The following is a 27699-nucleotide window of genomic DNA, read 5'->3' as shown; positions in this document are numbered from 1 at the left end:
TTGATTTCAAAACACATAGATGTTGTCAAATAAACATGCCAATTTTCCCCTTATTTAACTGCCAACACAAACCACAAAAAAAGTAAATGTAAATGTATAACATTTCTAACTCCCACATTTCCCACCTGGTTCTGTGCATCCACTTGATTATTTAGACCTTGCCTTGCATTCTTGTAGTTAAGTAATGAATGTTGTTCTCCTCTATGACTCTGTCATGAATGGCAGCTTGACAGCTATTTGGAAAGAATTGTAGCTATTCAAGCTAGAGGACAGAGCTCCAACACATTATGCATTTCTGGGAACTGAAATTACAGACCTAGCAGATTTGTTACACTCCAGGAGGTGCCCTGAATCATGGAATCATAGAATGGTTTGGGTTGGAAGAGACCTTAAAGATAATCTAGTTCCAACTCCCCTGCCATAGGCAGGGACACCTCCACTAGATCAGCTCACTCAGACTCCATCCAACCTGCACTTGAACACTTTCAGGGACAAAGCATCCACAACTTCTCTGGGCAACCTGTTCCAGTGCCTCACCATCCTCACAGTAAAGAATTTTTTCTGATATCTAATCTAAGCCTATTCTCTTTCCATTTGATTCTATTGCTCCTATAACGACATGCTCTCGTAAAAAGTCTTTCTCCATTTTTCTTGTACAGTCCTTTCAGGTACTGGAAGGCTGAAAATAGCAAAAAGCCTTCTCTTTTCCAGGCTAAACAAACCAAATTCCCTCACCTTTCCTTGTGTGAGAGGTGGTCCATCCCTCTGATCATCTTGCTGGCCTCCCCTGGGCTCACTCCAACAGGTTCATGTCTTTCCTGTGCTGGGGATCCCAGAGTACTCCAGGTGGGTCTCAGCAGAGCAGAGCTGAGGGGCAGAATCCCCTCTCCTGACCTGTTGGCATTGCATCAATCTGCTGCACTTGCATAATAGTTTAAATTTTGAAAGAGAAAATAAAAGGGAAGAAAAACTTGCTCTAATTCATTGCTGAAAGAAATTTTTTCAGCTTTCTCTCAGCTGAACTAATTTTATGGGAAACACCAAGAACAGCAGCATTTTAGGCTGAAAACCAAAATAAAGGTTAAAACCTAGGAGCAGGGGGAAGGGGGAAGCTGAAATATTAGAGGAAATACCCAGCATAAAAAATGCACATAGACTAATCCTGAATGCAGCAGACCACTGAACCTAATACTACCTGTGCTTGTAAAATTGGAGGTGTCAGGGAATACTCCTAGGCCTGGCACTCATCTTCCAACAGGAGATAATTCTGTAAGAATTCTATTAGAATAATCCCTTTTGGGTCATGAGAAATACTGCTCTCCCAGTAATCTCTGTGGTTCAGGATCTAGAGCTAGGAACTACTTTTAACAGGCATTTCTGATGCAGGTTCTGTTTCAGATGGATGACAGTCATCCCATGCTAGTCATCCTTGTTGCTAAAAAATGGATTCAGCACCTAGGATGGACCTGGGCTTCACCTGGCCCCAGAGAATCCACCTGCTAAGAAAGGTACAGAAGAGTAGCACAGTGTTACTGTATCTAAGGAGAATCTTTCAAAATCACCCCCTCTTTTCCTTCCTCCTCTGCCAAACTTTTGCCTCTGCATTACTTCCACACAGAAAGCTCAACTGGGTTCAGGCAAAGCCAGGGGCTTGGAAGAGGACCACCTTCATAAAGTTGCTCAGGTCCCACAAGCAAGTGGAGAAAAGAGGAAGCTCAGTGAAAATAGCAAATAAGCATTGAAATGTTTCAGGTGTGGGGTGGCTTTGTTAAACTGCTAGGGCTGAAAAGAAATGTCATTTACGTTCAAAAGAGCAGTAGAGTTTATCCTGGTGTTACACTCATAATGTGTCATCACCACATGGGCACCAACAGTAGCACAACATAAAAATCCAGGTGACTCAGAAGCATCAAACTCCAAGCACTCCCTCCCTCCCTCCTTCCCTCAAACTGCTAGAAAAGCTCTCAGCAGCTCTGCTCCTCAGTTCAGTCAGCTGGCTAGTGTCAACATGTTGTAATACCTGGATACAAGTACTTTCATGCAGCTCTCTTAATATAAAATTGTGTCAACAAACATCTAAAACCATAGGTAACAACTTCCAAAAGAGCTCAGATGCTCAGGAATAGCCCACCTAGAGTGAGGCACATGCTAACAAGGAAGGGTTGGTTGAGGCTGGCAGGAGAATACACAGAGGATTTCAAGGGCTGTTGGTTTCCATGGTTGTAGCACTCATTACCAATAGATCTGAGCAAGTATATCATTACATTGCCAGTGTGACAGCAGGCAAAACAGGATCTCAGCCAGAATCTAAGCACCTGATGCCTTTCAGAAAAAAATACTTGCTTCAGTAAGACCAAACACAATTGAAGAGATTACTACCAAAGTCCTTCATTCCTGCAATGTGGATAGTGCAAAATATTCTGGCAAAATATTCCTTTAAAAAAGGCTATTATAACCAAATGTCCCTTATATTTTTTATGCAAAAGCTTGAAAAAATCTACAAAATAAGAAGCAGGGACAAAGGCATTGTGATTACTGAATGAAAATTCATTTTCTAAAATATTTTATGCAGCTCCAAAGACACAACTAAGAATCAGAGACTATCAAGTGCTCAGAGAAAAAAGTGCCATTTCCCCAAATTTTTCAGAATCTTTAGTAGGTAACAGGGTCTGTCATGTTTAAGTCCAACAGCAAAAACACAGTAAAGTTGTTTGACATATAAAATCATCATCATGCAACCATAGCTTCTTTCAATCTGAACATCTTGTCTTGACAACAGATTCCTGACATTGTGGAAATATAGTCAATCTGGTGAACTGCAAAAAAACCACAACTAGATTTGGTCCTTAATATCCTTAATAATTTGGTCCATAAAAATGAAGGCACTAAAATTTTTTGGTGGAGGGACAAGACTGAAACAAACCAAAAAAAGGAAGTCTTTATACTAGTAAAAACATGCAGGTAGTGTGAATTTTTAAAAACATACACATGGCCATAAAAGGGTGCATGTATATCTATGTATAAGATGCCTGGTTTTCAGGTGGAGATGCACAGGGAGAGATATATATTTTATACCCTTTTCTCAAACATCAATGTGAATACCTGTTTACAGTAGAAATGTAAAAGCTCTCTCCAGACTATGCTGCCTACAGGGAAGAATGTCAAAAAGCAAATACGACCTCAGTATGGAAAATGTGTTTAATTTCAGTTGTTATTTTACTTGATCTTTTACAGAGATACAAGGAATGGAAAGTGTTTTACAAGTCAGCATCATGATGTACTGATCACACAGTAGCTAGCTGCCCTCCTAGATTTCACAAGCTGAAGGAAGACTAAGCCCACCATCATACCTTTCACACTTTCAGAACCATTTTTTTCCAGTTTAAATTCAAGTAAATTACAGTCACGACAACACTAATCAAACCACTATGAATACCACACACAGAAAAAGTATCCTCTTTGCTGTAGACTTTGCTTACCTCATTATCAGTGGGGACCTTCAGGAAATTTCCATGTGAATTGACGAGTCAGATCCAACACTTAAAAATGAAAAGGATTATGTGGGGAAACTCACCAGTTAAAATTTTCAAGGAAGTAAACCACAGGCAGCTATTTATCTGCCACATGCTATAAATACTGTTTCTATCATTTAGAAACAGTATTTAACCAAAACTTTAGTTTTATCAAAAGTTTAATCTACCTTAAGACCTCAGCCTCGCCCCCAAGCTGCCAATAGGGTTGGAGTTAGGGTTTGGGGTGTCACAAGGACGGCAGCTCCAGGAACACTGTACCTGGGATAGGCATAACAAGAGGAGCATGGCACTGCTACAACAGTGCTGCCTCCACATCCACTTTTAGAATTACAATAGTTTTCCTGGGGTTTAAGTCAGTGTACTTAACACTATAAATATACATTAAATCAACACAGCACACACTAACCAGCTGCACAAATAAATCTTCAGTATAGTGACATGTTAATGGCAAAGACTGTAAGTATGTATTTACACAGTGGTTTTATAATGCAAGCTCATGGTAATTGTCCTTTGCATATCACTTTCTTTTGGAAACAAAATCTTCCTTATACACCAAATTTAAAATTGTATGACTAATGGTACTATCAACATGATTAATACAGAGAGGGATATGCATGAACAGATACCCAAAACTTGCATATTGTAAACATTGCCTCAAGATTACAGTTTTGGGAAACCACCTACTGTGTCTAAAGGACACAGGCTAACTGAAAACTGAGAGTAAAGTAAATAAAAACTGAAAGTAGAGTAAGTTGCTTTACATGGTTGCTCATACGTTCATAACGCTGAAGCATTTGAAGGATATAAATCATTGAAAATACAAGACAATTGGAAAAGTTATAAAGCCAAAGTGCTAGGATCTAGATAGAGCTGAAGAGTTGTTGCCATGTCTTAAAATGAATGCTGTGAAATATTGAACGTATTGTAACTTGAAAACTTAGGTCTTTTCCGTCATTCTCTGGTCCACATCCATGAGTGGGACAAAAGAGAGGTGAAAAGCCACAGGCACTTAGCCCACAATCTGCACACATGGAAAGGCAAGTGAGTTGCTCTGTTTACCTTAATTTCATCCTGTGGAACTGTCACTCCGTGTGGAAAGCTACAAATCTCTACCTTTATGTTAAATTACTCTGTTGGTCTGTGAGAACTTGGTTTGGTGATCAGGCTTTATTTAGAAAATCTTCCTGTGCAATCTTCACATAAAGCTCTCATAAATACATCCGAGCATCAGCACAGGCAGCTCGCAATGAGCACGGGCAAGGATGAACTTGCACTTACTGGAAATTTCGAAATTATCTTTTTGAAATGCCGCTATCCTGAAAAATCTTCCTAGGACAAGAGCAGAGGAGATAAGCGACTGCATGAGACAAAGCTTTTCTCACTTCGCTTGAGCAATGAGTATATACCGGATGGGGCTCTGAGCAACCTGGTCTAGTGGAAGGTGTGTCCTGTCCTGGCAGAGGAGTTGGGACTAGATGATCTTTAGGGTCCCTTCCAACCCACCTCATTCTATGATTCTATGCAGTGGGCTATTCGCCGCGGCGATCTGCGCTCGGCTCTGGCATCCTGCATCATTTCTCGAGCGCAGAACTCGCCCGCGCCCGGACGGAGCGGGATGCCTCCTCCTGTCCAGCGCAGGGGACGCTCCTTCGGACGGGATGGCCGAGGGCCGCGGCCCGCGCCGCCACAGCGCTCCCGCGGTGCCCGAGCACGGCTCTCCGGGACACGCCGGCACCGCGCTCCCCCGGCTCGCTCCTCCCATCCCGGCTGCTCCGCCTTCCCCGACCCGCGAGCCGTGGGACGCTTTTTCCGTGAGGAAGTGGCTCGTCGGTGGGGTAGAAGGAGGAGAGAAGCGCTGGCCAGGAGAGCAGGCGGGGCAGGGAGTGCGGGGGGAGCGAGGGAGTGGGGCCAGAGGAGCGGCGCTCCGGGCCCCGCCGAGCCCGGCGCAGTGCGAGCATGAGCGGCGGGGACGGCGGTGGGGGCCGGGCGGGCGCCCTCAGTTACGGCCTCCCCTCCATCCCCTCCAGCAAACTCCCGGACTTGCGTTTTATCAGCCGGGGCGCTTACGGGACCGTGTCCGCCGCCCGCCACGCCGACTGGAGGGTCCCGGTGGCCCTCAAATGCCTGCAGGGGCCGCTGCTAGACAGGTAACGGGGTGGGCAGGGGGCCGCCGGCCTGGGGCATTGCCGGGGCCAGGGCCGGGCCGAGCCCGCCTTTCCCTGAACCAGCCCCCAGAAAGGGTCGAGGTGCCGGTCCAAGATGCCGGAGTGGGTTTCTGAGGTCTGTGGATTAGATACTGGTGTTTCGGTAGGCAGCCTTGCTTTAATTTCACGGGGAGAAGGGATCTCACGAGGATGATTCAGCTTGGGCCAAGAGAAAGCACGGACCGGCCCCCGGAGCTTCCTCACTTTCGATTATTGCAAAGGGCTGGTTTCGTGTCTCTGAGACACTAAGCTGTTTCTTTTGGAGTTTTTTTCCCTTCCTGCACTGTGCACCTTGAGCCTCTTCGTGGTGGGATTGACAGAGTTTGGCTTCTTGCTGGGTCTGTTGGTTGCTAACCATTTTGCTGAGGTATCCACAGGATATTAAAGTACAGTGATTACTGTAGATTTGGTGTTTACATAGAAAGAGGCATATCGAGAGTATACTGTTCTATCCACTGGAGATGGCTTCTAGAAGAAGCTTCTCTGAGACCACGCAAAATTATTATTTTTCCCCAGATCTCATAGTACTGAGAGAAGCTGTTTTAAAATAATAGGCTTGTACCCCCTGTAAAGCTGGTATTTTCCATGCAACACTTGGGTTCCCCATTTTCCAGGTACCCAAGTGGCAGCAGGAGCTGTCACTCCATGTAAGGATACAGCAAGTTGTACTTTTTCATTCGTCATTGTCTTAGTCAGTCCCCATAGTTACAATTTGTTAACGAATCAATGCAAATTTCCCTCTTCTTAGGCTGTCTGAAGCCTACCTGACTGTTAACCTGCCTCTGAGTCATATCTTGCTGTCTTCAAGCTTTTGCCTCAGGTTTCTTTGATGTAGTATTAGGCCTTTAGGTAGGATAGCTTCACCCAGAAAGGCTTCTAGTCTTGTGACTCAATATACTCGAATACAAGACAAGTTGTTTTAAGCTCTTTCACCTCTTATTGCTCAGGTTTGTGTATACACAGGCTTTATCTCTGAAATCTTGCCAGAAGTGGAATCTCAGTTATGTTGTGTTTTCTGATAAGCTGTGGGAGGGAGGGAACTGACTGATGGGTGTTGTGGGGGACTTTTTGTTTTGGGATTTTTTTTTTTAATGTCTGCTTAAATCCCAGCTGGAAATACAGCATTTATCCTCAGAACACAGCTAGGAGAAAACACCAAGGCTAATTTTAGCTTTTCAAGAATTTGGATTAGTGGGACATCTAACCTGTGAAATTATGATTAGAAGGGCAAGTGAGGTAATCAGAATAATTCAGTCACTTACCATGATGCCTTAGGTTTTAGGTTTTATATTTCTCAGATTCTGTACTGCTTTAGGATGTAGTTCTGAGCTTCATATTAAGGGATAGTAAGCTCTCACTTCACAGAGAAGCTAGACAAAACAATTCTTTTCCTAGCTTGGAACCAAGAACAACCACCCAAATTTCAGGCCCAGCGTGGACTGAAGAGAGAAAAACAAAAAGGATCAGACTTCATAACCTAAAGCTATAAGTGGACAATTAACTCCAGTATGCCAATGGACCAGAACTTATAAAAGTGAGAGACCTCATGACTGGTTGTCCATTTTGTGACCATTTTGGTTTCATCTTGGGTGTAGCCCTGGCTGGGCTCTTGTACTGTCCAAGGTGTGTCCATTGAGGTATTCTAATAGTACCTACTTTAACTCTGTCTAGCTTCTGGTCTGGGTCAGCCTTGATAAAGCATCACCATATGTCATGCAAAGCCCAGAAATGCTGTCAGAAGACTGAAAGCTATAAAAAAACCATTATACCTGAGAGTCTGAGCAGCAAGTGCTTTGTTGGTTGTGCAGTAGGCAATATGAAATTCCAGTCTGTAAGTGTTGTCAGGAAAAGGGATGAGTTCATGATGCCGTTAATTCCCCGAGTGGGAAGCATGTGCCGTGCATCCCAGAATATGGTATGTGACCAGCCAAAGATCAAAGCCAGGTGGGAAGCTGTTGTGGGAATGTGCTCATTTAGGCATTACTCAGTGCCCTTTGGCATGGAGCAGACAAAGGTGAAGTGACTGACAGGCACAGGAATAGATTGCAGTATGTTGCAATTCATTTCCCAGCCACAGCTGAATCCCATGCTAATGTGCCCTACTGTCTTGGAAAACCCCAAACTTTCTCAGACCTAGTCATTTCTGGAGAGAGGGAGGAAGGTGTAGGGTTGTCTCTTCGATCCCATGCTTGTCTCAAAGGCTGCCTTTTTACTTCTGCCATTTCCTAGAGTTTCTTATAAGTCTTCTTCCATCACACAGAGAAAAGGACCTTTATTTCATATCTGTCTAAATTCAGAATTTCCTGCTGCTAAGAGCTGCATGCTTTACTTCACAAGGCTTCCTCTTTCCCCATATATCCTGACAGCCTTTTCTTTGTGAGTGCTAAACCCACCTTGATGGATCCAGACTGTCCTGAGTGCTTTGGGGAGTGTCTGAGCCAGCTCTCACCCTGGAGCTGCGCTGTGCACATAGCACAGTGCTCTGCTGAACAAGTTATGGTGGGCATAGCCCTGGCCCCAGCACAGCCCTATTGCTTCTCAGTCAGACTGGCTCACATCCAAAGGATCAGTGTGCTGTAAATGTCCTGTATTTAAATATCCTAGTCATGTACTTGTACCTGTACCAGTCTCCACTAAGATCTAACTGTTTTTTTCACTGAATTATGCTTTATGGTCTAACTATCCTCATTGACAGCAAACCCATTTTTTAAAGACTGTTTGAGATATAAGGCATACCATATGGTTTCTATTTCAGGAATGGAATCATACTCAATCTTAAATAAAACTTGACCCTCTCAAACCCACATGATGCAAGGCCTAAATTTGTAAAGATGCATCAAATCCACATTTATGAGGAGTTTTGAGGTAACAGAGTGGATCCACACAGTCAAATTCAAGCATGCAAAGGCACCCATCATGAGGCTGGTCTATTCCTGCTTCCTGTGCATCTAGGGGATGTTTTTTCCATAGAGCAATTCAAAACAGGAACTGTTTGAGGAAATAATTTATGTGAAAACAAAGCATAGTTAATTGATCCTTTTCCTTCAGAAAGGAACTTACTTTCCTTCAGAAGTCAAAAGTGCATTCCTTTAGCCCCTGTATATTAGTGTACATTAGAGTCAACTAGATTTAAATGGTTGGAGAATCATGTGTATAAAAATCTTCACTCTCTAGGAGATAAATATTGGGCTTGAGTGAAAAGCTGGGTTTGAAGGTGTTCAGTAAAGTGGGAGAAATACAGCTGGTTGTTACCATTATGGTTCCAAGGAATGGTGGAAGCTGGAAGTTCTGACTTTATCCTTATTTATTGGAAACATGGATGAAATGTGTGATAGAAATAGATTTGTGTGGTACAACAAAACCAGGGAAGCTGTCTTGTCTGCATTTGCAGGTTCTGATTTGTCTTACACTGTCTTGTTCTCAAAGCAGCATGGTAGAAATCCACTGGTGAAAAGGTGGTGCATACAAAGAATTGACAGAGAATATAGTGACCCCAGCATTTGCTTGGAGTTTCATAGTACTGCTATGGTAATGCATTTTATTTGTTTGCTTGTTTTCTTTAAGCGATAGAAACCACCTTCTAAAAGAAGCAGAGATATTACACAAAGCCAGGTTTAGTTACATTCTGCCAATTTTGGGAATCTGCAACGAGCCTGAATTTCTGGGGATAGTAACAGAATACATGACCAATGGGTCATTAAACCAGCTATTGCATGGGGTAAGTGTACTTATGGTCTTTAAATATAATGCCTGGCTGCTTCGAGTAGATTGCAATTTTCATACTTAATTAATATAGTAAAATATTTTATTTATAATATTTCATGCTAGAAGACAGTCAGTATCCCTTGTAGTTTTGGTGCTCAGATAGACCTTCTGTATCTCAAAACCACAACTAAACTCAGCTGACTTAATGTTGTGAAATTTTTTCTTTAATGTTGTGACCTATAATGAGTTTTTATGTTGAATTATTACATACAGTTTAAAAATCTCAGTTGTTCTCTAATTAGATTCTGAAATACTTGTGCTTGCTTCAGTCTGGGTTTCTGAATTACTGCCAATACAAATATTGATTTTTTTTCCCATGAGTTTGAATATTTAAAAAAAAAGAAAAATTTTACTTTCATTTATAGAAGCTAAATACTACTAATATAAACAAGTATGATTATTTCTACCAGACCTTGTTCTTTGAGTAACTTCTCCTGTGCTGAACTCTCAGTTGGTCCCATTAGTTTGGCCTGAACAGTGTTGTTACTGCAAAGCTACTGCAGTTGTGTCTCAATAGCACTAAAGTCTCTTCTCTACCTTAAATCAATACACATCTCATGCCTAGAGAGCTCAATTGTGTTTTTCATAAAGGCATTAGTGTCAATGTAACTTTTAAGACCTCAGTTGAGTTTTACTACATTTTTCTTATTGTATTACTATTTATAAAGGTAGTATTTTGTGCATAGTTTCAGTACAGTTTTTTTTGGTTCCCCAGTGTCAGCTGCAGATATGATTTTTGTCATTCTTTGTGTAGGAGTCATGAATTGTGGGTTACAAGTTTGATGCAGAAGTTCGTCTGTAATTCATATTTCCATATGAATGAGTAGTGTAGTAAATGTTCAACATCATGTATAGCAGTCATGAACTACTATGTGAATGCTAGGGAATGGAAACATAGCACTGCATAATTATTATTTTTTGATAATGTTTCTTTAACAGCTAATGAGTCTTAATGCACCATTACAATTTTTTCAGGAGTTTGTATGTTTTAAAAGATTATTGTTTGCCCAAGTAATTTTCTTCTTCTTTTTATAAAATAAGTCTTTGTGTGTGCTGTTAGAACAGAGGATTATGTTCTGGTTTTGTGGTTTTATCTTGGCAGAAAGATGTATATCCCGACATTCCCTGGTGCCTGAGATTCCGCATTCTTTATGAAATTGCTCTGGGAGTAAACTATTTGCACAACATGAATCCTCCATTGCTGCACCATGACTTAAAAACACAGAACATTTTGCTGGATGATGAGTTTCATATCAAGGTAGGGTTATTTAATTGTTATGTTCTTCAGCATCCAGAATGAGTGAAAGTGTTTTCATGATTGTAGAGGAGGAAGGGTGAGGTTGTGGCCATACAGAGAGGAGGATGTAATTGTATGGTGGATTTTTATTTCTATCCTTGCAGACAAAACTTTGGAGTTTTTCTTTTGGAAACTCTGTATTACTCAGTTGTGGATTTTATCTGTCTGAAAAGACCAGGAAGATAGAAGTTGGGCTGTTTCTGCTATAGCAGTAGCTCATACTCAATAGTGGTGACACTCTTGTTTGTCAGCCTTCCAAGGCTAGCTATATCTGGCCCTTCCTCAGAAGGAAACAGAAAGTGTTCCTGCCTGAGATGCTCTGACAAGTTACTTCTGATAGGCAGTAGGTCAAATTCAAATGTTAATGCTCCATTTGATACTTACCATGCAATATGGACATTTCTGTTCTGTTGGTGTAGTAACAGAACATGTAAAGCAAAACTCCAAAATCTTACTATGTTGGAAGGTGGCTTTTGTGAAGCTCCTTAGAACAAGCAAACATACATGCAGAAGTATCAGTAATTGAAAACTTTAATTCTGCCTGTTAAAATATCACTGCCGTGATGTGAAAAAGGGACTGAAAGTACTTCTGACAAAATGTTTAGGTGCTTCCATAATTGCAAGAGTTTGTTTTGTTGTTGTTATTTTAAAAAGATCTGGTTTTATAATTGATAGAATATGTTACTCAAGTAAATGGAATAAGAGATATTTTGCACTAAATTTATACTTGAAAAGTGAATGTTTCAGTTGCTACTGTAAGTTGACTCTCCTTGTGACTCCTTTGAGCAAAGATCCACTGCTGGTTTCTTCTTTCTCCATTGCACAGAAATTTTTCTTGGCAGCAAAGTGCCTCACATGGCTTTGTCTCCGCTCACACCCTCAGCTGGTCATACTTCCTCCCACTCAATTGTGCTGGAATTGCCATCTCTCGAGCTTCCTGATAAACCTGATCAGGCAGCTAGTCCAAGTCATTTTTTTATCCACTCTGTTTTTAATCCCTAGCAGCTTTGGTGTGGCCTGGTGCTCTGCCTAATCATATCTGAACAGTTTCTTTGCTGAGGCACTTGAAGGGAAGAGGTGAACTCTTGCATACCTGCCCTGCCTCCTGTAAGGAGTGTCCTTGGGGTTTTAAGTGAAGCAAGATTCTCTAAAGTAGTACAGTGACAGGAAATGCAAACAAGGTTTATCATGCATGCTAAACAGAAGAGATACTGCATATGTATAAAAGTCACAGCATTTACAGGGTGCTTCTGACTGTCTCTTGACCTACTGAATGAGCAAGACTTAAGACCAATTACAATGAGGAAGGCTTGATGAGAGTGAGTTGTAGAGAAGAAAGGTTACTTTTCATTGTGGATTTCGATGTATGCTCTTCAGAAAGCTTGTTTCTATTGTCTTAATTGCCTTAGTGCTTGCACAGGCATCTTTGTTGAAAATGTTTTTGCTGTTGTGCAAATGCTGGACAAGTGCAGAGCTGGTAGGTGGCTGCTTATGTCCCATATATGCCAGACACTGCAGCTCAGCCAGCAGGTGCATTCTGCTAAATGTCTCTCTCCTTATCCATAACCTAATCATACATCTGGTGCCCTGGCTTATGGATGTCTGAGGATGTAAAGGGAAGTCAGTTACTTCTTCATGTAGATGCACTGTATTGTGTAGAAAGGAGCAAGGCCCCAGAGTGCACAGTAAAGAAATTATTCAGCAACTTTTTGCAGCACAGAATTTCAGAATATCAAATTTATTAATTCAGGATTAATACATCATAGTTTGGGGAGTGAAGTGCCCTAAAATTGTTCTGTGAGAAGAACTGCCTTTGGATATTAGCAAGCTGAGTTATGTACAACTACTGCGATTTATACTAAACTTGTGCTTTCTTCACAACCAGGGAGCTACAAGTAATCAATGATTTTTTTTGTTTGCTTTTTTTAGCATAAGAAAGTGATTTTCTTAATATGGCACAGCTATCTACAGCAGATTCCTCATCCATAGTGTACATGAGTCCTTCCTTAAAAGAGCAGGTTAGGGCAGTGCTATAGGTATAGCATGAGTCACAACCTGGGAATGCTTTATGGACTGGAGTTGATGTTTCCTGTTGCTAGGAGAACCACATACTTTTTGTGTGTCAGGTTAAGAGCTTTGGGTGACCCCTTTTTCTGGGTGTATTTCAGGAATTTCTAGCAACTGTCAGCAGATAAAACTGGTTTTTCTTCTCAGAACAATTGATTTGACCTTTGCAGATTGCAGATTTTGGCATGTCCAAATGGCGTATCATATCCATGTCCCAGTCCCGAAGCGAGTCCTCCTTGCCAGAAGGAGGGACAATTGTCTACATGCCACCTGAGGATTACAACCCCAGTCAGAAAACCCGGGCAAGCGTGAAACATGATATTTACAGGTAACTCCTGTTGATCTCTAGGGGGCTTGAAATCTGAGCTCAGATATGATTTACTGAACTTAGATTTTAGCATTTTCTCAGCAATTTTATTATTTTCAGTGATGATATCATGGCTATATAGGCTAAATGAATTGGGAAATAAAGAATTGAGTGATAGCTGGATTTAATTACTTTTGTGCTATGACAAGTGTAATGCTTCAAAATTAAGCTGAGACTACAGAAATAGGTGGGGGACTGATTTCTGTAAATGAATGTACACATACAATTCAGGGAAAGAAGAAAGCCATTCACACGATCAAGTCAATGCACATACACTTATAATTTGTGTAATCAAATAACATAATTTCAGAATGTACTAGGAGGAAAGAAGAAAATGTATTTTTGGAAAGGAGGTAGATAAAAACAGGATAGCGGGGTTGGAGAAAGTAGTTACAGTAATCTTATTAAGGAATAATTTACTTTGTGAAAGCTGTGGTAGTTTTGTGTTGGCACTCCTGAGTACAAGTAGTAGAATAGTAAATAGAGTGGTGGTGACCCATATAACAAAAGGAAATCTCTCTGAGGATATTGGAGTTAAAATTGGCTGGTCTAAAATGGTTTGGAGAGCTCAGAGATTATGTGAAGAATTTTGGGAGGAATTATCATGTGTAAAGGAAGATTGAGGAGGCATGAACTTGCCAATCACTGTGCCAAAGTCATATTGTCACATCATTCTGGTGCAGTCTGCCACCTTTACCTTCATTGATCTCTGACATGGTTATATCTTGGTGAGAGGTGACCCAGGCCCAGAGGGTCCTACTGACTTCCAGGGAAACCACTGTTTCCCTTAATTTTCCCTTAACCCTAAGAAGCACATGAAGTTCCTTGATATCCCTTCCAAAGACTACAGCTGACAACACACCTGCTTTCTGTACCCTTTGATGAGAAATATGGATAAGGAAAATACTGAAAAGAAAAAAAGGTGTATTGAAGGGAAAGAAAGGGTGACTGATGGCTTAATGAATGGGTGGAGAGGAAGAAGACAAATGTTTCTTAGGAAGAAAATAATATTTTCAGAGGAATAACAACCAAATTGGAGAAAATATGAGAACACATCAGAAGGGCATAAAAAACAGATAAATTAGGAAGGAAAGAGATTATGTGAGAAGAAAGAAGAGAGACTGAGACAGCGTTGGAAAGAGAGATGTTCAAGGCAGGAAGACATGAAGGTGCAGAGACAGTGAAGAACCACCGGAAAGGCCACACAGGAGGTGCCATGCACACTCTCAGAAGGAGATGCTACAAAGCAGAAATAAGAAAGGAAAACAGGAATAGTGTAAAGGGCAATGCTGCAGTGTTGTAGAACTGAGAAAATAATCTTCAACTGTAGAGAGACTCCAAACTGAATGAAAGATATTATTAAATAGCTGGATATTTTCTGGATGTCAAATTAATTGATCACAGCTGAGTGTTGCTGAGATACTGAAGCTAATTTGTGAGGAGGGATCTTTCTTAAAGAAACAAATTATTTAAACAACAGTCAAGCAGCTTAACTTCTACAAAAGAGATGATTTGCTATACCAGTTGCATGGATTTGCCAGGAATCCATCAAAAGCAGACTTTTCTAACAGGGAGGACTGCTTTTATTAAAAGCTACATAAGTAAATTTTATCACTGAAGAATGTTAAAATGTAAACAGGGTAAATAGTTAGGAAAAGTCAATTTATATTATTTGGTTTTAGGCATCAGTTATTTGTTTTTACTTCATTTTTTTGAATTCTTATTGGGTAGCTGTCGAATGGTACAGTGCTTTAAGGCAGTTGATGTAACTAATGTAACTGTCTGCAAAATTTGGTACTTCTTAGTGATGTAGGAAGGAAGCTCAGTACATTCATACCAAGAGTGGGGAGCAAGCCTTAACAGCAGTTGATCATGGTGATTATTTTCTGGAATGACACTGCCACAATGCTTATAAAGAGTTGGACTGAAAACATGGAAATACACACTTGTCAGCACCTTGAGTGCATTCTGAAGTTATGGAAGCAATGAAGCTTTAGCCTGGATTGTCCTTTCTAAATCCAGAACCAGATACTTGAATACAGTGCTGTGATTAATACTATGATCTTTTCATGGAATAGAGCTTCATTCAGATAGGGTAGAGTATGTAAGGAAAAGTTGCAGAGAAGGACTGAGAATTCAATGCTGCTTTTATATGAAATCTGCTAACCTTATTTAAATTACAAAGTTGTTCAAAGTTACCTCTTTCTAACATATCCTGATGGCTGGAGTGACTAGTTTACTAAAGATGGGGCAAGTTTGTGCTCACTGAACCACTTGCCATTCATGTTGATGTGAATAGAAAAGAAGGTCACTGAGTAAGCACATGTGTGTTCAATATCGTGGCATTAGTTCAAAGTAGTGTTCCCAAGTGTCTTTTTTGGAAAGTTAATGCTGTGTGTAAGTGACATCTCTCCCTATGCAGAAGATTGCAGATGTTGAAAGCATATATGGGGAGGGAGGAAGCTGGAGTGGGCATCCCAAGTGCAAGTTTGTATCTTACCTGGCTCAAAGCCATCCTCCTGCTAATATCCAGCTTCCCTTGGGAATGTCAGGGAATGTCAGTCCATACTGGGAAGATGCCAGAATATTGCAGTTAGGACAGAGCAGTTGGCTCTCTGGGGCTCACTTTAATTTGTGTGCTGAGATTTAAACTCCGTGTACGTAATTCACAAAATATTAGCACAGCCAAGTTGATACAGATTTGGAACAGGAGTTTATATGCCATGGATTTTGTCTGTACCTAATAATAGTATTATTTAGTTCAAGATGAGTTCACCTGCTAGTTTTCATATATTCATGTCAACATTTTAGTAAGTTATAGTCAGTCCCATGTGTGCTTAGAGGATCATTTTACCAAAATGTTTTAAATACAATGTAAAGCTGAGCATATTGTGTTGTTAACTGTCTGTAGTCTAAAATAACATCTTCTGTACTTTTTGTACTGTAAACAGCTATGCAGTTATCATATGGGAAGTGATGTCAAGGAAACAGCCATTTGAAGGTAAGACCATGTCTTCCTTTATTTTTCATGCCTTACCTGGAGATTAAACATGAAACCTGGGGACTTAATTATAGGGGTTACTTTCTAGTAATTCAACTTTTAAGCTTATTGAACAACACTTTGAAATACTTTTCAAATTAGACTATATTTTTAGTATCTTTTTCAATTACAGTGTTGTTTCATAAATTAAGAATACCTTTTCCTTAATCAAGAAATGTAACCTTATATTGATTATTTAAATTCTGTGTGTGCAAATGGAATTACTCCTCCTACACAGTAAGCTCTTTATATTGCATATATTTCTAATGACTTCACAATGTCTGTTTTGACAGAAGTTATAAACCCCTTGCAGATAATGTACAGCGTGTCACAAGGACAGCGACTAGACTTGAGTGAGGGAAGTCTATCAATGGACATTCCTCATCGAGGGCTTATCATAAGGCTGATGGAAAGTGGATGGGCACAAAACCCAGATGAAAGACCATCGTTCTTAAGTGAGTTTACCTTGCCAGATTTCTGTTGAACATGGTACTTACAGAGCAAGGCTATAGTCTTGAAAGGAAAGTGCTAAAGTTGTCAGGAGATCTATGTGCTTGGTCTTGCTGCTTATCATAAAGTGTTTGGCTGCTTCCTTCATGTCTGTAAACAAACTTTTATGAATGGAATTATGTGTGTGCCATAAAACCAGATTGGTTGTTGGAGTCTTTTGCATTTACCATCTCTTAATTTACCTGTAAAAAAGCCGCATGTTTTGTTTAACTACTTGTGTTTGGAGGTTTTTGTTTATTGTTGAAGATAATTTGGAGTTTTTTAAGAGAGCATGGGAGAAGTGAAGTATAAAACCAGTACTGTGGGATTTATGAGCATCCAACCAAGCCAATGAACCATTGCACATCAGATAAGTCGTAGTGACTTCAGCTTGTATTTGCATCTCAGTGTAAATCTTTCACTGACACTTTAATTCTTGCATCTCCTTTATCAAGCAAGAACTGGATTTTTTTTCCAAGCAAGGAAATGTATCTAAATACAATATTTCCTAAAATAAAAAACAAAAAATAGACACATTGTGACATTTTCATATGCATTCTTGTTTTCCTATGCCAATTAACAAAAAAAAATAGTAATGTAAGTACGTGGTCACACTGAAGGGAAAATTATCTGGCATATGTACTACAGTGTGAGCTAACTTGGATTCTCTTTTTAGTGCCATGTGTGTAGTAAGATGGTCTTTGAAAAAAAAAAACATGTGTTCCTTTTGCCACTACTTTACTATCATAAAAGGAAAGAAGAAGTTGCAAAACTATTGCAAAATTAGGGGAAGTGCAGCTTACTGATGGGGAACTTAAGCAATTACTGTAGCATAGGGACACAGGCACACTGAGGTCAGCGTCATTTGGTTTCACTGGGTGTGATAGGTCAGTGCTTTGACTCTCCCATCTTCTCTGGCCCTGCCTTATGCCTTAGGCATGTGTTCTGGATATTGCTGTGTTGGGGGTGTACTTGTTTATTTTTCTGGTATAAATCTTTAACACCTCTTCTGGAGTGAGAAGACAGCAGCGCACTCTGAGGTCTTATGGTATTTGGGTCCTATTCAGCTAATCAGGCTTGATGGGGCTACTTTAAAATACAGCAAACTCACCAATCTCTCCATTCCATGAGTGTGAGACTTGTGTTATCCCGGTCCAGCATTATCCTGGATGTCTTTTGGTACACATTTCTTTTGGTGGTGTGAACTGTTCTAAGAGAAGCAAGCAGCTTCTGTTTTAGCAGCATAAGTGGTTTCATACGTGCCAATAGAAAAATTATTTTTGTAAATGTAAGAAAGACACTCTAGTACAGTGACAACTTGATTTCCACTTCAAACCATTCACCAAGTACTCTTCCTTTGTTCAGAATGTTTAATAGATCTGGAGCCAGTTCTGCGAACGTTTGATCAAATAGCTATGCTGGAAGCAGTACTTCTCTTAAAGAGATCGAAGGTAAGTGGCTTTTGTCACAGTCATGAGTTGGTCAAGTTAGTTGGTGACTTTCACTTGCTAAAAGAAGTCTTATCTCCTTTGTCATTTCTTGTCACTTTCCTTTGTCTAATCTTGTATCTGGTTGAAACATCCATTTGCGTGGGGTTGTCATTTCGTCTTGTAGCAGAAATTTAATACAGGAAAATATTTCTCTTCCAGTCACTATATGAATCACAAAGTATTTACAAGAGTGGAAAGAAAACAAATGTGGAGCAGATACCTCTAAATATACCTCTGAATCCTGAAAAGGTAAATACTTTACGTGTTGCATTTGGTATGTCGCATTCTGAGAGATTAAAGGGAGTTTAATGTGGTAAGGGGAGCTGTTCTGCACTTTGCTTCCTGTACAACCAGGAAAGGCATAAAATGCATCACTTGAGCCAGGGTGTAGCAAATGCAAAGCCATATATATGAAGATAGAAAAGGGTGAGTATGCAGAAATTAGAAGGGCATAATCTCTAAATATAATTCAGAGATTATGGCATGGAGCTGTCCAGGGGAGGTTTAGGTTGGATATCTGGAAAAGGTTCTTCGCCCAAAGGGCGATCAGGTACTGGAACTGGCTCCCTAGGGAATTGATCACAGCACCAAGCCCACCAGAGTTTAAGTGTTTACACAGTGCTCTTGGGCAAATGATTCTTGGGGTGCTCCTATGTAGGGCCACCAGTTGGACTTCATGATCCTTGTAGGTCTCTTCCCACTCCACATATTCTGTGAGTCTGTGATCCCCTCAAAGAGGAATGCAGCCCACAATGCCTGCCAATAGTAAGAGATTGTCTGTTGCTCCCTTACACCTCTACAGAGCTTGCTTGTATATTATAATATAGATTTGCATTTATATTTTGATTCTTAATGCTGCTGCTTTTGGTTCTTACTAGTAGTTGTATACAAAATTGCTGTCATATTTGAAAATATATAAGTATTGGGATTACATTCTTTCTTCTTATTTACCATATCTTAATTGTGCTGTCTATTGAGCATTTAGATAGCAGGGAAAACGTGGTGGTGGAAAAGTTCTCTGTAAAAACATTGCAACTTCATATTTGTTTAATGTGTCTGTTCAATATACACCTGGATTTCTTTCAGCCAACATACTCTAGCTCCATAGAGTGTGATGCACTTCCCCTTCAGAGCATCCCTCCAGATACATCAAAATTCAAGTCTATTCCCCCGTGTAATATCCTCTCATCAGGTGAGATACTCTTGACTTTGTGTAAATTTAAGTTGCCATTGCAGCTTTACATTCACATTGTGACACTGCATTTGTGTAGTAGAAAGCTGGGTCTCTTTATGTCAGAAAAAAATGTCTTTTGTAAACTTTTATGTTCTGGGTAAAAAAAGAGTTTTTAAACTCTGATTTTATGTTCCTGTCACCTGAGAAGTCTTTACAGTTCACCGGTTCAGTTTTCCTATTCAGAGTTGTGAGTGCAGAGCTAACATTTTCTTGTCCCTTCAGACTCTTGCAGTTTAGTTAACTGGGGTTTTTTGTTTGTTTGTTTGTTTTTGGTGTTTGTGGGTTTTTTTTTTGTGTGAACTACTTCTGAATATAAAAAAGGCTACACATTTTAAGGCCTTCTAGAAGCTGAGTAAACTCAAAGTTTCCAGTGCAAGTTTCCAGATAATTTTTAATTCAGTAAGTAAAAATGTCTTTAATAGACTTCTTTGCAAAAGTATCTGCACAGACCTTTTGTAGATGTCCCCTTTTATGAATAAAAGTTGGCAAAATTCCCTGAGAAAACTCAATTTTGAGATTTTGCTGATATCAGAAGCCAGAAACATACAATAGAACCCAGGTGGAATAGCAACACATTGTGAAACTAAAACTGCATTTAAGTTTTTTCCCTTGACAGAATATAAACATATTTCAAAATAATAGAGTGTTCTCTGGCATTGCAGGGACCAGGAGTATGAAAGCAGACAAGACTTTTGACTTCACTGCTAAAAAAAAGGTCAAAAAGTATTCTGAGGTGCTGCAAAACCAGAGATACTCTGGTAGAGGTAGGAGAGCACAGGCAGTTCCTGTTTCAGCTCCTGTTTGAACACATACACATTTTTGAACTTCTACTCAGTGTACTAGCAAGGTATAAATACAGGAGGAACTTGGGTGAAAAAATTACAGGAGGCTTAAGCACTTCCAGTTACTGGGGAAAATGGCAGAAAGCAAGTGCAGGGTACTGTGGCTGTACCTCAACTGAAGCATTTATCTATACAGCATAAAAACCTCAAAGATGAAGAATAACTCATATTTACCTAGCTTAATAAGTGTGTTGTGATGAATTTTAGAACATGGAATATTGTTTCAGCATGAGCATGGACTGTAAGGGTAATCACATAAGATAATGATAAATATCAGCCTTTCTTGCTGCTGGTTCCTGTTATGAATTGTTGTGTCTGCCTGTGGAGGGAATCAATGAAAATTTATTGGTACAATTAATCTGATTGGTCAGCTGGTGGTTGTTTTATAGAATCATTGCTTAGACTTTATTGTTTATGTATAGATACTGTAAAGCTTGTGAAAATAGTGCCTACAAAACTCTACTGCAGAAGAGTTTGTTATTGCTTTGCCAATAGCTGCATCAGGTAGTTGTAGTGGGAAGCAGGACTGACATTCATCTTGCTTTTCAAACTCACATGCAATTGTTTTAGGTGAAAATTCTATTCCAGGTAGCTGTTAGCAAGAGAGGAGTTTGGCATGGCATGAAGGCAGAAGTTAATGACTACGGAGTCTAGCTGAGTTAATGACTATAGATTCTTGTTTTTTCCATCAATACAATCAGAATACCTTTTCAGAATATTGCTTCTTCAGAGTTAAGACTTGTTTTCTAGCCTTTAGCCTTTCTTTTCATCTTTACTTTTTTTTTTCCCTACCCTGGTGAGCTTTACTTGGGTATTTCCTTAAACAGGTCTTTTCCCTCTTCCCATTTCATTTCTGATACAAGAGTAATCCTTTAATATAGTTTGTTTTGCTGGATGAACAGGATGCACTCTTTTGAAATCCCTTTGTAAAATAAACTTCTTTATTCACGTTGTATCCTAACTAGTCCTCCTGGTACATGTTCTGACTTAAGTGAATTAAGGCTACATAGTATTATGAGAGACATGACAAACTTTTTTTGTCTACAAAATCCCCCTTACTTACTGTACCTTAGAATTTTATTTTTCCTTTCTCACAAGATCCTTCATTACAGAACAATCTACTTAGGGATTGTTTTTATTCCTCATCTCACTTCTAATCATTAGCCCCAGCTTGAAACACAAAGTCTATATCTCATATTTTTCCTTCTTTTTCTATTTCTGTTACTCCATTCTTCTAGGTGACCTAGGTTCTTTTTGCATAACTTGAGTCAATCTGTTTTTTTCTGAATAACATTTGACTAACTCTCAATAGCATTTTTTTTTTGAGGGAGTTGTTTAGTGTGGAGAAAAGGAGGCTCAGAGAGGAAATCTTGCTCCTTTGCTCTCTCCAACTACCTGAGAGAAGATTATGGCCTGGTGGGGGCCTCTTAACTGACAAGCAACAGCAGCAAGCAGCAGGCTAAGAGGAAATGCCCTGAGTTGTGCCAGGGGAGGTTTAGATTGGATATTAGAAAAAACTCCTTCATGGCAAGAGTTGTCAAGCATTGGGACAGGCTGCCCAGGGAGGTGGTTGAGTCACCAGCCCTGGAGGTATTTAAAGGATGTGTAGACACCTTTTGGATGGCATTCAGGACACGGGGCAGTGGTGGACTGGGCAGTGCTGGACTTGATGATCTCAGGGTCTTTCCAATGGAGATGATTGTGTGATTTTATGATTGCATTTTCTTATGCTGTGTTCACTGGTCTCATTCTCTCATACCAGTACAAACCCTGTAGTTTTGTCTTTATGTTATGAAATTAAATTTGTGTGTCTAAAAATGTATAACATCCCAGCACAGCTGCTTGGAATTCTTTCCTGAAATGATCTTTCACTCACAGTGGTTGTCTCCTAATCCCCTTTTTCATGCAGTAGATAATAACTGCTGCTTCACAGTACATAGCTCTGCCCAACTTTCTGCCTTGTTCATGAAATAAAATACTAGTTACTATGAGTTCTAGTCCACCATTTTAAAATACTGGGAATGGAGTTTCTTCCACATTTTCCTAGTCCTGCTCTGTGTACTTACAGACATATTCTTCTACAGGTCAAGAAAGAGCTGGGAATACAACTTCAGATTTCCCCATTGGACAGGTAATCTCAAGTTGTCCATGGGGCTACCTCACTGTCTTTAGATACTCATGTGAATTCTTGAATCTCTGGTTCTTAGTTACTGTGTCTTTATCAAGTGACACTGTGAAAGTCTAATCAGAGCTATTTGCAGAGCTAGCACATGTCCTGTAGTTTGTTTCTCACCAGCTCTTTATCTCTTCCTTGTGTTATTGCAACTGCTGCTTTCATATCTCTCACCATTTCTACTATAAAAAAATTGTAAAGCTAGAAGCTGTTCAACTTCCCCCCCCAAATAGAAATCCTTTTTACTTTTCTTTGCAAAAGTTTACATGAAGCTTTCATGAAGTCATGTCCTGTTTTGATGGACTACAAAAAGCTCCACTGGCCTCCAACTGAATGTTACCTTCTCCCACTGCTCTTCATGTCCTTTTCCCCCATCTGAATCTTTATTTTAATATTTTCATCTTTGTTACACTGCCAAACTTCATCAAAATAAATTAGTCTGCTTTCCTGCTGACTTTTAGTGACCTTTCCACATACTCAAAGGATTTATTTTGTTCTTCTAGTCCCTACAAAAATTTTCTCTCAAACAGAGCTTTTTTGTTGAAGTTCACATCTACCAGATTTATACTCCCATATACTCCTATTTCTTTAAAATAAGGCAGGACCCCATACCATAGTCAAGCCTTGGTAAAATATGAGGGACATAAATGTATTCAGAATTTGAGTATAAGGACTAATCTGTTGTATATGATGTAAAAGTAGTTGGTTTATGATTTCTGTGAAATTGCTCTAAATAGTCTCAGATGGGTGTATTTTATTTGTACACAGAAGTAATAGAGCTTGTTCTTTTTCTTTTTTTGTCTTTTTTGTCTTTTTTTTTTTTTGTCTAAGATGGAAATTCTGGATGTCTATACTCTCTTAGCAGCCAGAGCACAGATGAAAATCTGTCTATAACTCAGAGTGCCAAACTCCTTGTGCCTCCTTACAGTGCTGGTCTCTCACCTGCCAGGGGTATTTCAGATGCCCCAAGTTCTGCATCCCATGTGCTGCGGTCATCGCCGATTCCTCCAGGTACAGCAAACACTGTTTGACTCCGAGACCCACAATAAGTGTTGTAACATTGAATGTCTGTCTGTATGAAATGGAAACTGGAACTGTTACTCACCAGCACATGAAAACAAAACATTGCAAATTAAGAGTGCAAAATTAAGTAATTCTGTCCTTGTAGACTTATACTACAAAGTAAGCAAAAACAGTGTAAAATGTGGCCAAGTACAGGTACCTGTACCTACTAGCTTTTTTTCTCTCCTCCTAATCAGATTCCTGCTGCCATCAGTCTTCTTTATCCCATTCCCTCTGCTCATAGTATTTCTATTTCCTACTACTGTTGCAGTGCTACAGTCCAGCAGAACAGGAGGAAAACTTAGCTCAAACTTAGTCACCTTCTTGCCTGTCACTTCTCACTTTTTAGGCTTTCCAGTCTTCCATTTAGCAATGGTGGGGTTGAGAGAAGCAGCAACTGTGTCAGCATCTTAGCTGTAATGATCCTCTGTGTTAGTTGGAGCCCACTACATTGTATTTTTATGTGTCAAATAACTGTTAAAAGTTAACACAAAAGTTAACAAAAGGAAATTTTAATGAGTAATTATTCAGGTATATTTTTTGAGGGGCCACACAGTAACATGAAACTTTATAAAGATCTATTGCATCATCCCTCTTCTGAAAATAAAAGAATCAACACCCTTTCACTGTGTGAAACTTCACCTTGAGAAAAATTCCAGGAAACCACAGGGATGTTTTCAGTAATCTTCAATAAAAATCCCCCTGGAAAGTGAATTTACCAACTGTCTCTTTTTAGAACCAGGTCGGGTTGAACACTGGAACAGGGTGCCCATGGAGGCTGCAGAAGTACCAACACTTGGAGATGCTCAAAATTCAGCTGGAAAAGGCCCTGAGCAACCTGAGTTATCCTTGAAGTTGGCCCAGCTTTGAGCAGGCTATTACATCAGATCACTTCCTTGAGGGTCCCTTCTAACCTAAATTATTCTGTAATTCAGATAGAATAAATACTCTAACCATTAAATTTGTCAAATTGGATCATTTTAACAGGTTTTTTTCAGCTTGTTCTTTGTTCTGTGGCAATACTTGTTGACAGTTACCATCCCTTCCTTTTTTCTAATCCTTTCCAATCTCAGATTTTGTATTGGAAACCATACAAAAGAATGTAGCTCATCAGTGGATCCAAAGTAAAAGAGAAGAAATTATTGATCAGATGACTGAAGCATGTTTGAATCAATCACTGGATGCTCTTCTATCAAGATTTTTACTCATGAAAGAAGATTATGAACTTATAAGCACCAAACCTACAAGGACATCAAAAGTACGACAATTGCTTGATACTTCAGACAGCCAAGGAGAGGAATTTGCCAGAATAATAGTACAGAAGTTGAAAGATAACAAACAGCTAGGACTTCAGCCTTATCCAGATATTGTATCTAATTCTCAAAGACTGCATCTTTAAATTTATTCTTTCTTTATGAAACCATGTGAATATTTCTTACAACATGATTCTTGTTTCTAATATAGTATTTTATTTATGTGCAGCTTTGTCTTTGCTGTGCCTTTGTAAGAGTATCAGAAATGACCCTGAGTTCTAGCCTGCATTTGGTCAGTGACCAATTAATAATTTGGAGTGCAGTCATAAAACCAAACACTTGACAGTTGCTGACTCATTTTGTGAAAGTATTTTGTTTATACATGACAAAGAAAAACATTAAAGGCTCACCATTTTACATATTTGCTGTTTATACACATCCTTTCCTTTCATCTCACAGGATTGAGACATCTAATCTAAACATGGCATGTTTGTTTTTCTCGTTCCATCTGCTCTTTCTCACAGAGGAGGGAAAAAAAAACCTAGGTGCTCTTTTCCAGGGCTGTTCTGCTGTGTGTGTAATAAACTTCATTCCTTAAGCCATGCTGGTGTGCATACAGGAGAGGAGTGGTAGGTGGGAGGAAGTTTATATTGCATTTTTGCAGGATTTTTTATTGTTTTGTTTTGTTTTGTTTTTCCCATTTTGTTGCCAGAGCAAGTGCCTCAGACCACAGAATAAGAAGAATTTTAGTCCAAAGAGGAGCCCAAGGGGAAGGAGGATGGTGTGCTTGTCATCTTTGTTCTGCTCAGAAGTGATATAGGAGAAAGGCTGCAGCTATAGAATTTTGCATTGTTTGGTTATAACCACTTCAGCTCTTCTTGAAATCATTGTAGGATGAGATCCAGGAAGAACTTACATAAGGGCACCCTCACTTAATACTCTTTAACATTTCCTTGTCCATCTGCCTTGCCTTTGTCACCTGCCATCTTACCACCCCTTACCTTTGTCATCTGCCATAAATACTTCTCATGTCATATTGCTAGATCAAACTTCTAACTCAATTTTATTTTTGGTATTTACGTGATGAGCTACATAAGTAGTTGGGTCTGTACAAAGATCAATCATGTCCTGCTCTGCCATGCTGGAAGTAATGTGCAGGGGTCTCTTCTGCTATCACCTGCCTTAACCTTCTCTAGATCACATCTCTGCTGTCCTTTTTGTCTGAAGGATGGTAACATGTTGAGGCACAAGTGGGGCCACCTGAGAGGAAAAGGTATGTGGTATTTTTTCAGTTACTTTCACAAGACCTTAGTGACTTTATCTAGATGACTTCAAAATTAGTAAAAAATTACTAGTCTTAATTTGGCAGAACACAGCACAGGCAGATTATTTTTGCAAGCACTAATAAATAATTACAATTTCTGCTGAGGCTATTTAAAATCTGGGAAAATCCAATCTCCACATGAAAGAATGGTGAAATATGCCTAAATTACCATATAAATTACCATTGCCCCATTTCAATGATTCAAGCTTCAGTGTCATTAGTGGTTGCCAACAGCTTACTTTTTTCAATATCTTTATGATTTTGAGAACTGAATCATAAGAATACAATGTATAGTTTATTGTATAGGAGAGGTTTAAAATTTTTTTTAATAAAGAAAGTTTTTGACATAAACTGGGTATTTGCCTTTTATCCTGCTTCCCTTTGGAAGCTGAAAAATTCAAGTTAGATAGCTGAAATCAGGGCTATGGTGCAATAAATGGCTGTGCTTTTCCCAGAGTAGACCTAATGATGTCTAGCAGGTAGAAGTCTGAGGAAAGCTGGTGCCAAAACTGTGTGTTTCACTGCACATCACATTTTAAGCCACATTGTTCATTATTATTGGTCCTTAAAATAATATTTGTGTTTTGCAAGGTGGCAAGTAACATTTCTTCAATGTGTGTCCAAAATTATTCATGTATTAGCAACTTTCCTGAGGACCCCCTGTAAGACAGCTAGGTCAGGGAGAAGAGCATCCTGCAGCTTTCAAAGTCTCCCTGTTGACTCCTGCCTGTCAGTACAGAACTAGTTTGGTTTCCCTTAATTACAATTAAATGTGGCCCTATGGAGTCACATTCAGGAATGGTGCTGTCACACTGCTGCAATCACTATGGGCTGCTCCTCTGTGTGCCATCACCATGAGGTGGCACAGCTGCAGAAAGAGTAATTTTCTACCCCCTGCTCTGAATATGCCCACGTCTGTAAGGCCATGAGCATTCCAGCCAAAGCCCAGCCCTCCAAGGAAACCCTGAGGCTACTCAGTATGAAAACTCAGGCCAATCTCCCTCCTCTTTCCTTGGACCCTGAGCCTCTCTCCATGATGGAGTACAATCATGGAATAGTTCTGGTTAGAAGGGACTGCTAAGGGTCAGCTTGTCCAGCCCTTCTGCCATGGTCAGGGACATCTTCAACTGGATCAGGTTGCCCACAGCCCTGGTTGGTCAGAGCCAGTGTGACCTTGAATGTTTCCAGGGCATCAGACACTACCACTCTGGGCAACATCAACCAGCCCTCTCCAATGTGGAAAGCACACATGGATTTCCTTGAGTGAAAGGGAGGAGGAGGCAGCCACAGTTGGGGCTTGAGAGATGCAGACAAGGGCATAAGGAGAATAATTTGGGGTCAGCATGGGGAAAGGGAGGTGGAGGTTCACACAGTGAAGGGTTTATGGAGGTGACACACGTGAGAGTCAGTATGAGCCACACTCTGACACTTCTGTTGTTTTACAGTTGTTTTAACAGTACTTTGTACATTCCTCATTTCTTAATTGCAATTTCTAACAGATTTTCCTGCTTTTTCGCTCCAAGGGGAAATGCTGCTGATGTTTCAGACTGACAGTAAAA

The 27699-nt window shown here is 39.9% G+C and overlaps 1 protein-coding gene across 1 annotated transcript; it reads left to right on the top strand.

Moving 5' to 3' along the window:
- The first annotated feature begins 5489 nt into the window (after positions 1 to 5489).
- On the top strand, positions 5490 to 26491 carry RIPK2 (receptor interacting serine/threonine kinase 2). The gene is made up of 11 exons (XM_066547950.1): positions 5490 to 5680; positions 9302 to 9455; positions 10605 to 10760; positions 13037 to 13194; positions 16185 to 16234; positions 16567 to 16728; positions 18128 to 18213; positions 18412 to 18501; positions 19339 to 19444; positions 23333 to 23512; positions 24637 to 26491. The coding sequence occupies exons 1-11, from the start codon at positions 5490 to 5492 to the stop codon at positions 24960 to 24962; spliced, it is 1659 nt and encodes a 552-aa protein (XP_066404047.1). The 3' UTR covers positions 24963 to 26491.
- The last annotated feature ends 1208 nt before the right edge of the window (positions 26492 to 27699 follow it).

The sequence above is a fragment of the Molothrus aeneus genome, chromosome 1 (genome assembly GCF_037042795.1).
Source record: "Molothrus aeneus isolate 106 chromosome 1, BPBGC_Maene_1.0, whole genome shotgun sequence".
NCBI lineage: Eukaryota > Metazoa > Chordata > Aves > Passeriformes > Icteridae > Molothrus > Molothrus aeneus.
This window is presented reverse-complemented; position numbering and strand designations above follow the sequence as displayed.